The 12,724-nt window shown below is 38.7% G+C and overlaps 1 protein-coding gene across 4 annotated transcripts in view; it reads left to right on the top strand.

Moving 5' to 3' along the window:
* Nucleotides 1–12,724, top strand: part of LOC105330502 (uncharacterized) — a 63,977-nt gene that overhangs the window by 12,337 nt on the left and 38,916 nt on the right. For all 4 annotated transcript variants that reach the window (XM_066066694.1, XM_066066695.1, XM_066066697.1 and 1 more), the window contains exons 27-60: nucleotides 265–444; nucleotides 628–756; nucleotides 952–1,143; nucleotides 1,247–1,399; nucleotides 1,604–1,789; nucleotides 1,905–2,033; nucleotides 2,199–2,387; nucleotides 2,493–2,621; nucleotides 2,714–2,899; nucleotides 3,026–3,169; nucleotides 3,312–3,503; nucleotides 3,596–3,724; nucleotides 3,979–4,182; nucleotides 4,343–4,477; nucleotides 4,707–4,892; nucleotides 5,090–5,221; nucleotides 5,325–5,510; nucleotides 5,701–5,838; nucleotides 5,943–6,134; nucleotides 6,240–6,371; nucleotides 6,581–6,913; nucleotides 7,055–7,246; nucleotides 7,350–7,481; nucleotides 7,715–7,900; nucleotides 8,186–8,317; nucleotides 8,436–8,624; nucleotides 8,737–8,868; nucleotides 8,967–9,152; nucleotides 9,349–9,486; nucleotides 9,578–9,769; nucleotides 9,884–10,027; nucleotides 10,159–10,344; nucleotides 10,453–10,584; nucleotides 10,707–10,886. In XM_066066694.1, coding sequence (XP_065922766.1) covers nucleotides 265–444; nucleotides 628–756; nucleotides 952–1,143; nucleotides 1,247–1,399; nucleotides 1,604–1,789; nucleotides 1,905–2,033; nucleotides 2,199–2,387; nucleotides 2,493–2,621; nucleotides 2,714–2,899; nucleotides 3,026–3,169; nucleotides 3,312–3,503; nucleotides 3,596–3,724; nucleotides 3,979–4,182; nucleotides 4,343–4,477; nucleotides 4,707–4,892; nucleotides 5,090–5,221; nucleotides 5,325–5,510; nucleotides 5,701–5,838; nucleotides 5,943–6,134; nucleotides 6,240–6,371; nucleotides 6,581–6,913; nucleotides 7,055–7,246; nucleotides 7,350–7,481; nucleotides 7,715–7,900; nucleotides 8,186–8,317; nucleotides 8,436–8,624; nucleotides 8,737–8,868; nucleotides 8,967–9,152; nucleotides 9,349–9,486; nucleotides 9,578–9,769; nucleotides 9,884–10,027; nucleotides 10,159–10,344; nucleotides 10,453–10,584; nucleotides 10,707–10,886 — 5,697 coding nt within the window. The remainder of the gene's footprint in view (nucleotides 1–264; nucleotides 445–627; nucleotides 757–951; nucleotides 1,144–1,246; nucleotides 1,400–1,603; nucleotides 1,790–1,904; nucleotides 2,034–2,198; nucleotides 2,388–2,492; nucleotides 2,622–2,713; nucleotides 2,900–3,025; nucleotides 3,170–3,311; nucleotides 3,504–3,595; nucleotides 3,725–3,978; nucleotides 4,183–4,342; nucleotides 4,478–4,706; nucleotides 4,893–5,089; nucleotides 5,222–5,324; nucleotides 5,511–5,700; nucleotides 5,839–5,942; nucleotides 6,135–6,239; nucleotides 6,372–6,580; nucleotides 6,914–7,054; nucleotides 7,247–7,349; nucleotides 7,482–7,714; nucleotides 7,901–8,185; nucleotides 8,318–8,435; nucleotides 8,625–8,736; nucleotides 8,869–8,966; nucleotides 9,153–9,348; nucleotides 9,487–9,577; nucleotides 9,770–9,883; nucleotides 10,028–10,158; nucleotides 10,345–10,452; nucleotides 10,585–10,706; nucleotides 10,887–12,724) is intronic.

Genomic DNA, 12,724 nt, shown 5'->3' with positions numbered 1-12,724 from the left:
TTGCTACCATAAACAGTTTGTAATGCTTAACATGATTTATTGCATATAAACATTTTGATGTACGTTGTACATAATCATGTAATATGATGGAAAAATCTTTTTGAAATGAAACAAATATAGAATATATTCACCACACTAGTTCTTGGTATAAGTTTTGCCTTCTTGGTTTGTTTTCTTTTTAATAGTCAGTCAACAAAATACAGCAGTTTTAAAATTATGTAAATGTATGTTTGCAAACTTTGATGAAACCGTTACTATGTTTAGTTGCGAGTGAGAGCTACTGATGGTGGAGGACTGACTGCAGATGCCACTGTGTTTATCTCCATCAACAGAAATATATTCAGCCCAGAGTGGTTACAGACCTCTTACGTTCAGTCCATCGCTGAGAACTTTGCTCTTGGACAAACCATTGTTAATCTCCAGGCACGGGATCAAGATGCTCTAGTATGTACCAAACATTTCTAGCCTAAAAGACGATCTCATAATGCAACAAACGAACAATAACTTGTTGTTTGCCCAATTTCCCTTACGTGCTGTAAAAAATTAGAATTTTTTAAAAACAAATATTCAATATATACAGTGAAATATATATAGCTTTCACTTCAACATTTAATCTTTTCTTTTCAGTCCCCTTACAATCTGTTGTCCTACTCTATTGTTGGAGACAGCCAGGCTTTGCAGTATTTCCAAGTTTCCAGTTCAGGAGCAGTTTCTCTTCGTCAATCTCCCACCCAGACAAGCCAGTCCCAATTTACAGTAAGTGCATGCACCAGCACTAATGACAGCAAGAAAGGAAGCAGTACCTATCCTTCACAGCACATGGATTATCTGTGTGATGTCAAATATACTAGCTTTTGCTTTTATGTATTTTAAGCACGTGTAATATTTGTTTAAGTTGTAGAACATGTACAAGAAATGAACAAATTGCAATTTTCTTTTTCTGCTGTGCAGATAAGGATAAGTTTAAGTGACCAGGGCCAGCCCCCTCGGTCAGCTTCTAACCAGGCTGTGGTGAACGTGACCATCATCAGAAATCAACAAGCCCCCATCTTCTTCAGTTCTGAGTACCGAGTCACCATCCAAGAGACGGCTTCTATTGGAACTAGTGTACAGACAGTCTCAGCTTCTGATGCAGACACCAACGTAAGCCTTTGATTTTGGAAAACAAATCAGTGTAATCATGGATCTATGACTATCTTGAGATGAAGAGCTAGAATGTGTACATTTTTCTGTATTTTATTTTCAGTCTCAGTTTAATCAGATTTCATACAATATCATTGGAGACGACACAGCTCCCAACTTTTTCCAAATCAGCTCAAGTACCAGTTCAGGGACAGGTTTTTCTGCCTTGATCACAGTCAGAGCCAGTTTACAGTCGGAACCAACAGACTTCTACAGGGTGAGGAGGATTTGAAACATTGAATATTTGAATACCAGTACTGGAAGTTCTATGTACATTGCAGTGTACATATAACAAAAATACACATAAATAATATTATAACTTTTTTAATAGCATTTTAACATCAATTCAACAACAAAAAAATAATATAGAAATGCACAATAAAAAGATTAATTTTCTGAAATGATTTTTTTCCCATCCTAGATAAGAGTCGTGGCCTTTGACAATGGATCCCCCAGTAGGTCGGCCACTGCCATTGTCTACGTTACAGTGCGCAGAAACTTCTTTGCCCCTACCTGGACACAGCCCAGTTTTTCAGGAAATGTCCTGGAAACCCAGCCTCTGGGTGTGAGCATTCTGCAGGTTACCGCCACAGATGCAGATTCACAGGTAATTTTATTTTCAAGTTTCATTGCAATGATTATCAGTAATCAATGTTGAATTCAATTTGGTTAATGAGTTTATGATCTAAGTACTGTTTATGTATTTGTTCTCTACATTTTAGCCCCCAAACAACCAGGTGGTCTATTCTTTGAACTCCACTAGCACCTACTTCCAAGTAGACTCAAATTCGGGAGCTATATCTGTCAAAGTTCCTCTGTATGCTGACAACACAAAACCCAGCCAGTACACCGTAAGTGCCCCAACCATCTCACTGTATTGTACAGAATTTGTTGGAATCTTTCAATAGAATTCATTGGAAAGTTGTACACATTAGAAAGCAAGTGTTGCTGTACATTGATTTTTGACATTGAATATTAAGTTTAGCTAGAGGACTGTTACATGGATATATTTGCAGGTGTATGTTAGGGCCGTAGATCAGGGAATCCCTGCCTTGACATCCACAACACTAGTTCCAGTCTTTATTAGTGTTTTCCGCAACAACAATCCTCCCCGTTTTGTCAATACTCCATATTCAACCACAATTTCCAGAGATGCTTCACCAAACTCCAATGTCTACCAAGTGTCTGCTGTGGACAATGATAACGTAATTATTACGAATTTTTCAATCAAGTATTTGTGTAATTAAAACTGTTTTTTTTTTTTTTATAAATTTTATTTATGTTTACTGGTATTTCAATGTTTATTGCAGCAATTTGGAAGTATCACCTACGCCCTGGAGGGAGTTGATTCTGCCAGTAATTTCTTCACAATTGATTCAAGCACTGGGCAGATTCGACTGACTTCTAGCTTGTCCTCTGATATAAATACTGTTTACAGGGTAAGATAAAGTTAATGTACATCGATAATTTTTTCTTTTGGTTATGGATGTACAAATGTGCTTTTGCCTTATACCAACTTCCTGTGTTTCAGCTGTTGGCACAAGCCTATGACAATGGATACCCAGCCCTATACGACACTACAGTGGTCACCATTAATGTCAACAGGAATCTCCAACCTCCAATCTTTAATCAGCAAACATATAACATCACCATTCTTGAATCCCAGACATTAGGGGAGACAATTACAACAGTGGTTGCCTCGGACCCAGACTCTTTGGTTAGTGGATTAATCTGTTGATGAATACAAAAATTTAAGAAATTATGAATTACATGTACAACATACACATTGTAGTTTGTAGTTTGACCATGCAGTTGTGTAAATATATATTTTCTGTTTACACAGACCGGTTCAAACAGTGTGGAATACATAGCTACAGGATCTACCCAAGCCCTGAACTATTTCTTCCTGAACCCAAGCACTGGTCAGATCTCGGTCCGAAGGCCACTCACAGAGGACACCAATTCTTTCACCAACACTCAGTATCAGGTAAATCTCACAGCTCTTAAATGTGTGATCTATGCAATAGGAACTCCATTTGTCATTTGTGATACAATTAATTGAAAAAAGAAACAACGTATATTTAGATTTTAGTACATAATTTGACCTTGACAATGTTTTATGTGAGTAGATGACAGTGATTGCCAGGGACTTTGGTACTCCCAGATTACAGACACAGAACCCCATCACAGTGACTATATTTGTCATCAGGAACCAGTTCAGTCCAGTCTTTCAGAATCTCCCATACGAGCGTAACATGCAACAGACCGTGGCAGCAGGAACCAGTGTTTTCCGAGTGACGGCCACTGACGCCGACACCAGGGTACATTATCACCTTCCTTACTTGTAACAAAATTACATGCTACATAGTTCATGTATTAGTAAGAAAAATTACACAACTGTTTTCTGTTTCAGTCTCCTTACAACCAGGTGACCTACAGTATTGTATCCCAAAGCAACAATGCCAACTTGTTCAGCATTCAACAAGATGGAGTCATCAGGATTACCAACACTGTGACCTCTAGCTCAGATGCTCAGTACACTGTGAGTCAATTTAACAACCATGTCATGATTTTCATACCTAGCCTGTTTAAAACTTGGAATTTAAAAATGTTTGAAGGATAAAGCTTAGAGGTATATAGAACCAATTAAAAAAATATATTAAAAAGACTTTTGTGTGAAGTATCAACTTTTAGCAGATGTTTGATTTGACAATCAAAGAAACTGCATTAAACAGAACTCATGTACATACAGTGTATATATGCAAGAAGGAGTAAAGACCTTGCCTTTACTTTTAGGTCTTGGTGATGGCAGCAGATGGAGGAGCACCTGCTCGCATTGCTTATGCCACAGTGGTGTTAACAGTGGACAGGAATCTGAACACTCCATTCTGGATCAACCCTGGATCAGGTGTCAACTACCAGACCACCACCCAGGTGTTGGAGACCCAGAGCTTCGGCACCACTATCTTCCAGCTCTCTGCTTCTGATCAAGATTTCGCAGTAAGGCCAAACTTTATTGTTTTGGTATTCCGTCATAAATTCCAAACATTCATTATAGATTTATATACTTAAATTTTTATCTAGTGCATTCCAAGAAATTCTTTTTTGTAAATATGGAAATGGTTTTTTGATTGAAAATTGAAACGTTTTTTAATCATAGGCTCCTTACAACACACTTGTATACACACTTGTTGGAGTTGATCCTGGTCCATTATACTTCCAAGTAGGAGTGAATGATGGTAGAATTACTCTAAGGTCATCTCTCTATCAAGACACTGTCAACGACCAGTACAGGGTAAGTACACAGCATTCCTCTACCTATACAAATCATTTTATCAGTTATCAATTTTGATAGCGCACAAAAGATATATTTTTAACACACAAAAATTGAAAAGTTGAATGTTTTTGTAAAACAGTTTATTATCTTGGATGAAGTTTAAGTACCACATTTGTAGATGCAATTGTGTAAACATTTTGGTGAAAAGTAAATAAATTGAAATATGTGCATCCTCTGATTTTGACAGCTGATTGTGAGACTGAGTGACGGAGCAGGACGTGTGGCTGCACAGAGTGCCACAGTCACAATTAATGTCATCCGCAATCAGAACACCCCGTACTTCATCAACGAGCCGTACACCCGCCTGATCCAGGAGAATCTGCCCACGGGAACCTCCATCTATCAAGTCACTGCTCGGGATAACGATTCACCTGTTAGTTTTTTCTATATCATTATATACAAATAATTTTTTTCTGTCAACACTAGATGAAAAAATTGCCGGTTGTCATTTAGATTGTAATTTAATACATTTTTCTTACAATTAGATAACAAAATAACCAATATCATTGGCATACTTGTGTTTTCTATCAATAAAAACTTGTATTTCATGAAATTCAAATTTCTTTTCAGAACACCTTTGAACAAGTTCGATATGAAGTTATCGGTGATGGAACTGCCCCAGTGTACTTTGCTGTGAACTCCATCACAGGAACAATTACCACAAGACAGTCTCTGTCCAGTCAGTCTGCAGCCATTTATTATGTATGCAAACTCATTTCTTCTTGGATCAAAGATCTAAAGACGAGTGAAAAAATAAAAAAAAAATAAAAATTTTTAATAATTTTTCACTTCTGTTTATTAACAGCTGCGTGTTCGTGCATATGACAATGGAATCCCCAGCAAGAGTAACACCAGTCTGGTGGAAATCACCATCAATCGTAACCTGAATGCCCCAATATTTGTTCAGACCCAGCTCTCTGCAAATCTCCCAGACAACAATGCCCTTGGACAGACTCTGATCACAGTCACTGCCAATGATGCAGACACAGCTGTAGGTTTATCAATAAAAATGTTTCAAATATAATCAGAATTTTGAATATCATTATATCATTAAGGTTCATGTACATTTAACTTGTACCTGTACCTATTACGTTTTTAAAGGATAATGAATGCGGTAATTTTTAAGAATAACTTAATGGAAATAAACTTCAAACATATATACTGTATGTTTTATTTTTTAGTCTCCGTATAATGATGTACGCTACACCCTGAAAGGAAATGCAGTTGCTCAGGAGTTCTTCTATGTTGACTCTGTGAGTGGTGCAGTTTCCTTGAGGAAGGCCCTGTCTTTTGACAATCAGCAAACTCAGTTTTACCAGGTGAGTTACCACCCTCTATTTTATTTTTTTATTAAAATCTTGTAACATGATGGAAACAGTTGTAATCTGCAGACTTTAATTTTCTTGAATGTGTTGTTGAATAGTTGACCATAGGAGCTCATGACTTGGGAACCCCCAGTCTGTCTGCAAATGTTGATGCCACAGTAACAATCAGTGTGGTCAGGAACCTGCAGACCCCATTCTTCCTCCAGTCCAGCTACGTGACCACCATTCAGGAGAACCAGGTGACCGGTACCTCCGTCCTCCAAGTGTCTGCACGTGATGATGACACCACAGTAAGTTCTCAGTTCTTAAAGGGAAATCCATCTATTAAATACCCTTTCATAGCAAAGCAGAAAGTATTTCTAAATTGAATTTTCATCCCTCTTTACTACTTCCAGTCTCCATTCAATGTGGTGACTATGAGGGCCATAGGAGATGACAGTGGACCAACCTACTTTAACTTCAATGCCAACACTGGAGTCATTACTGTCCGTCAGGACCTGAGACTGGACACAGCCACGCTATACAGGGTATGTCATCAGTTTTTGGATGTACAGTCTACCTGTTTATCAACTGGTCATGGATGGGTCCTTGATCCATACCTATGTGCTTATTATCTCATTCTTTATTTTGACAACAACCTTTGAAAATCTTGTCATATTTACTTGAAAAATGCATGTTTAAAAGTAAAATGAAAGGAATCTGGGAATGTTTTCAATTGGATTATTCCACTCCTTAGTTGAGAATTGAGGCCAGAGATGGAGGCATTCCAGCATTGAGTGCAACAGTACTGGCAGACATCAATGTAAGGAGAAATCTGTTTGCACCAGCCTTCTTGAATCTGACCTATGAAGTAACTATCCCAGAAACTACAAATGTTGGAAGTTCCCTTGTCCAAGTGCGAGCCACTGATCAAGACGTCAGAGCTCCCCACAATGTGACTGTGTTTAATGTGGCCACAGACTCTGGTAACCAGTTCGCCAGCCAATATTTCGACATTGATCGCAACACTGGATTTGTTTTCCTCAGACAGTCCTTACTGAATGACAACACCAACACAAATCGCTTCACAGTAAGAGATCATTAAGAATCTATTACTTGATGTTTTTAGCTGGGTTCTAATAGCCTTATGTTAGAATGTCTGTGAAAATATTGCGGTATTTTATTTTAAATAATCTGCAGTAATCATAATCTGTGTGAATTCTATCTCCAGTTGAGTATCGTGGTGTCTGATACTGGAGTACCGTCACTGACAAGCACACAGAGGGCCTCAGTCGTCATCAATGTGGTCCGTAACCAGTTCCCACCCAACTTTATCAACACTCCCTACGCCACAACCATCAACAGGACCGTCCTGCAGGGTACCACTGTGTACACAGTGTCAGCTGTCGACCAGGACATCCAGGTGTGGATTGATTGAGAATTAATAACATACAACAAGGAATAAGTACCTAAAATATTGCTCGAAATGAAACGATTTGTTTATGTGTTGACATGTTGTATTTCAGGCCCCGTTCAACACAGTGGAGTATGACATCATTGGAGATGACAACAGTGTGGTGTTTTTCAACATTGACAGGAATACAGGATTGATCAGACTAACACAGTCACTTTTCAGTGAATCACAAACTTTGTACAATGTAAGTTTTTCTCCTCACAAAACAGACCTATTCAAAGTTTATTTTGATAATTTGACAGTTGTTAAACCAATATTCTGTTGCCAAATTCAAACAGTATTAGTTTTGCTGACATAAAATTTCTATTCAGACTCTTTAAACCAAATAATAGTTAAAAACAAAAAAACCAAAAATTCAGTGATATTAGTATTTTTATTCATGATACATGTTTAACAAAATGTGATTGATGTTGGTAGGTTCGAGTGAGAGCAATGGATGGTGGTAACCCCCGCCTGTCTTCCACCACCGTGGTAGCGGTCACCGTAAGGAGGAACTTGGCAGCCCCAGTGTTCAGACAGGCTCGCTATGATACAACCATTCCCGAGACCCAGACCCCAGGCTCACTCGTCCTCACAATTCAAGCTGATGATAGTGATATCAGTGTAAGACTTTCAATTGGTTTATTGAATTGTTTCCAGTCATATAACACAGGAGAATTTAGAATGGTTTGAAGTTTTATTTCTGTAGGTGCTTTTACCTTACATAAACATGAAGAATTGCCTCTAAATATAAATTGACAAGATGAAGCTATGAATCTTGTGCATTTATGTAGATAGTTACTATGTATATTATGAGTCTAATTGACTTACATGACTCAAGCTTTTATCACTCCCCTTTGGAAAATAGACCATGGGATGAGTCTAATTACTGACCTGTATATTTTACAGGCTCCACACAACACATTCAACTACTACTTCTCTGGAGTGAACACTCAGTCGGACAGGTTTTGGTTGGATCCAAGCACTGGACAGATCTACGTCAGGAGAATCCTCTCCGGAGAAACTCAGAATACATTCACAGTCAGTTGATATCTCATTAGTGATCAGATGCTATTTTACTCTAGATTTGATTGAATACAAACACCTTACAGAGTAGCTATTTGTGTAGTAAAAGTAACATTTTCTTTCTATTATACAGTATAATGCATTTGCTCGGGATAATGGTGTTCCCCAGTTGGAGAGTGCATCCATTCCTGTGACCATCAATGTACGGCGTAATCAGTTCCCACCCACCTTCCAGAACGAGCCCTACTCCCGGGCCATCACCTCTTCTGTTGGTAGTGGTACTTCCATCATCACGGTCACCGCCACAGATGCTGACAACTTTGTAAGTTTGCAAATTTTTAAATACATGTATGTGAAAGTAACAAACTGAATTATTTCTTCTGATTTGTCGGCTTGTCTTTGTACATGGTTGTATTTGATTCTGTCTCTTCCAGTCGCCATTCAATGTTGTGACTTACTCAATTATTGGTGATGACCAAGCTCCGAGCTTGTTCAACATCAACCCCTCTACTGGATTCATCACCATGAGCAGTAATATCAATAACGATGGCACCAGTTTCTATCAGGTAAATGTCGTAAACTTTCTGCAAGACCAAAATAATGTGTTTATGGTTCCATAAAAACTCATGTACAGCTCATGTATACCCTGTGCCCTGTTTTTTAGGTGCGAGTGCTGGCCTCTGATGGCGGTTTCCCCTCCCTGACCGATACCACTGTTGTGTATGTCAATGTCACAAGGAACTTGTTTTCACCAGTATTCCAGCCTGATAACTACAACATTGCTATTCCTGAGTCCGAGCCCCTGGGAGAGACCATTATAACTGTCACAGCCCTGGACAGCGATGCTACGGTGAGGAATCTTCTCCAATTTGTATTTTAAAAATCCCATGAAAGACATTTATTGCAGTGCTTTTATTTTCAATTGAAATAATGATGGGAACTTGTAATTATAATTTTCGTGTTTGAAAATCTCAGTTCTTTGCATTGGTCTTTTATGAAATATTATCTGCTTTATGGTTTTCTGTAATAGTGAGTTTTGATTTCAGGCACCAAACAATGTAGTAGAATACACACTTGCTGGAAATACTCAAGCTCTCAATTACTTCCGAGTGGACTCCCGATCAGGCCGGATTTCTCTGATTCGACCAGTCTCTGCCGACACGACTAGCCCAAACAGTTACTTAGTAAGTGGACAAGGTCAGACTTAACTCAGATTATTACTGGTGATCTTTTTGTTGCATTTCGTTCAACTATACCTTACCCGTACCATTACAGCTGACAGTTACAGGGCGAGATCTGGGATCTCCCTCCAGGGCCGCCACCAACACTGCTACTGTCATAGTCTCTGTGTTTAGAAACAACAATGCTCCACAGTTTATCCAGACCCCTTACATCACAACCGTGGACAAGAACACAGTTGACAACAGTAACATCTTCACCGTCAGTGCAGTGGATGCTGATACCCGGGTAAGTTAACCATAACAAATACTACGCCATGTTAATCATTGTTCAGTTTTTTCTTCAGTAACTCTTTGACATGAGTTCGTGTTAATTGTGATTGCTTCTACCATAATTTGATAGGCTCCATACAACACATTGACTCTGTCTGTGATTGGAGATGACAATGCTCCTTCCCTCTTTTCCCTGACCCAGAGTGGAAACAATGGTGTCATTCGAGTAGTGTCCAGTCAGAACTTGGCATCTGATACTGCCAACTCTTACAAGGTAATGTATACAGTGTATTTAGTACTCCACGTTATATCTGAATGTTGATGAATTAACATGCAGAATGATATTGTAGAGGACACATCTTCATCTGTTGGATGGCCTTGATTATGATGTTGTGATTTTTTTAGTTGAGAGTTTTCGTTGCTGATGGTGGGTTCCCGTCACTGACCGCCACAGCCACTGTGGACATCACTGTTAGGAGGAACTTGTTCGCCCCTCAGTTCCAGAACACCTTCATCAGAGTCACTATTGGTGAAAGCACTGTAGTAGGAAGCAACATCACCAGGGTGTTTGCCACAGACCAGGATGTAGATGTATGTATCCAATGAATGTTTGAGGCTACTTATCAGTGTTCAAAGTTATATTTGAGTAAAAGATTGTTTGAATGACATTGATTTGTACATTATTCTCTTGATTTCTAGTCACCTAACAATGTCTTCCGTTACGAATTGATTGGAGATGGAGATGGTCCGTCTTACTTCTTCGTCAATCAGAACGATGGATCTGTGACTTTGATCAGGAGTGTCCTGAACACTGGAGCTAGTGGATATGTTGTAAGATACTTATTTTCAAATACAACCTAAAATAACATGTAAGTTTTTGTTAGTAAACTAACCAATGGAACCTAGCGGTGGTTTTGTTTTTTATATTTAGATTTAAAATTGTTTCCTTTCAGTTGAAAATCCGAGCCATTGACCAAGGATTCCCCCAACTGTCATCAATTGCCACAGTAGAGGTGGTCATCACACGGGTAACGGAGGTCCTGAGTTTCATTTTGCCCTCTTACACCAGAATTATCTCTGAGAATACTGCAGTAGCCATCAACCAAGTCACACAGGTGTCTGCACAACCAGGGGTAAGACATCAACATCACCTTATTCCCTTCCAACAGAAAAATTAATAAAAATGACCCCAGCTACATTTTTAGCTCACCGAGACGAAGTCGGGGGGAGCTTATGCTATACCCTCGGCGTCGGCGTCGGCGTCCGGACCTGGTTAAAGTTTTTGTTGCAGGTCCTGTATCTAACTTATTACTTGTCCTATCTTCACCAAACTTGCATGAATGATGCATCTGGACCTACTAATGGACTTGAGAGACTTGGATGCTGAATCTGGGCCAGGAATTTCAGATGCTGGAGGAGGTTAAGGTGTTTGGAGCAGGTTAAAGTTTTTGTTGCAGGTGCCCTTTGATAGCCATTTCTAAGTTACTACTGGTCCAAACTTCACCAAACTTGCATAGATGGTGTGTCTTATGATACTGATGCACCTGACAGGCTTGAATGCTGAATCTGAGCCATAGGTTTCGGATGCTGGATGAGGTTAAGGTTTTTAGAGCTGGTTAAAGTTTTTGGAGCAGGTGCCCTCTGATGATTATATCTTACTTACTACTGGTCCTTACTTCACCAAACTTGCATGGATGGTGTGTCTTATGATACTTTTGCACCTGACAGGCTTGAATGCTGAATCTGAGCCGAAGGTTTCGGATGCTAGATGAAGTTAGGTTTTTCAAGCAGGTTAAAGTTTTTGTTGCAGGTGCCCTTTGATAGCCATTTCTAAGTTACTACTGGTCCCAACTTCACCAAACTTGCATAGATGGTGCGTCTTATGATACTGATGCACCTGACAGGCTTGAATGCTGAATCTGAGCCATAGGTTTCGGATGCTGGATGAGGTTAAGGTTTTAAGAGCTGGTTAAAGTTTTTAGAGCAGGTGCCCTCTGATGATCATATCTTAGTTATTACTGGTCCTAACTTTACCAAACTTACATGGATGGTGTGTCTTATGATACTTATGCACCTGACAGGCTTGAATGCTGAATCTGAGCCATAGGTTTCGGATGCTGGATGAGGTTTAGTTTTTTTGGAACAGGTCACATGTTTAATATATGTAGGTAATAGCACTATTTCAAACTTGCATATATGATCTAACTATAATATAAATTAATGGCAGAGGTAGCTTCAGATGCAGAGCCTGATCTCCATTATCAAGGATGCTAAAAAATATATCTTAGTTATTTCTGGTCCTAACTTCACCAAACTTGCAAGGATGGTGCGTCTTACGATACTGATGCACCTGACAGGCATGAATGCTGAATCTGAGCCATAGGTTTCGGATGCTGGATGAGGTTAAGGTTTTAAGAGCTGGTTAAAGTTTTTAGAGCAGGTGCCCTCTGATGATTATATCTTAGTTATTACTGGTCCTTACATCACCAAACTTGCAGGGATGATGCATCTCATGATACTGATGCATCTGACAGGCTTGAATGCTGAATCTGAGCCATAGGTTTCGGATGCTGGATGAGGTTTAGTTTTTTGGAACAGGTTACATGTTTTATAGATAATAGCTTGCATAATTGATTTAACTATAATATAAATGAATTGCAGAGGTAGCTTCAGATGCAGAGCCTGATCTCCATTATCAAGGATGCTAAAAATTCTCCTACCTCACTCAAACCTGCTTGATAGATGTGTTTGTTGTTAAATGATTTAACATGATTCCTATGATATAGTATTCTATGATATGATACACTATTGTTTTATATGATACAATGTAATATCATACATTATATTGTAAAAAGTTATATGATATGATATGATATTGTATCAATTTTTTTGTACATTATTATATGATATTGTATCATGATATTGTTATGTATAGTATTGTATATTATTATACAATATTGTAGAATATGAT

This window comes from Magallana gigas, chromosome 7 (assembly GCF_963853765.1).
Source record: "Magallana gigas chromosome 7, xbMagGiga1.1, whole genome shotgun sequence".
NCBI lineage: Eukaryota > Metazoa > Mollusca > Bivalvia > Ostreida > Ostreidae > Magallana > Magallana gigas.
Note: the sequence above shows the minus strand (reverse complement) of the source record. Positions and strands in the feature narration are given on the sequence as shown.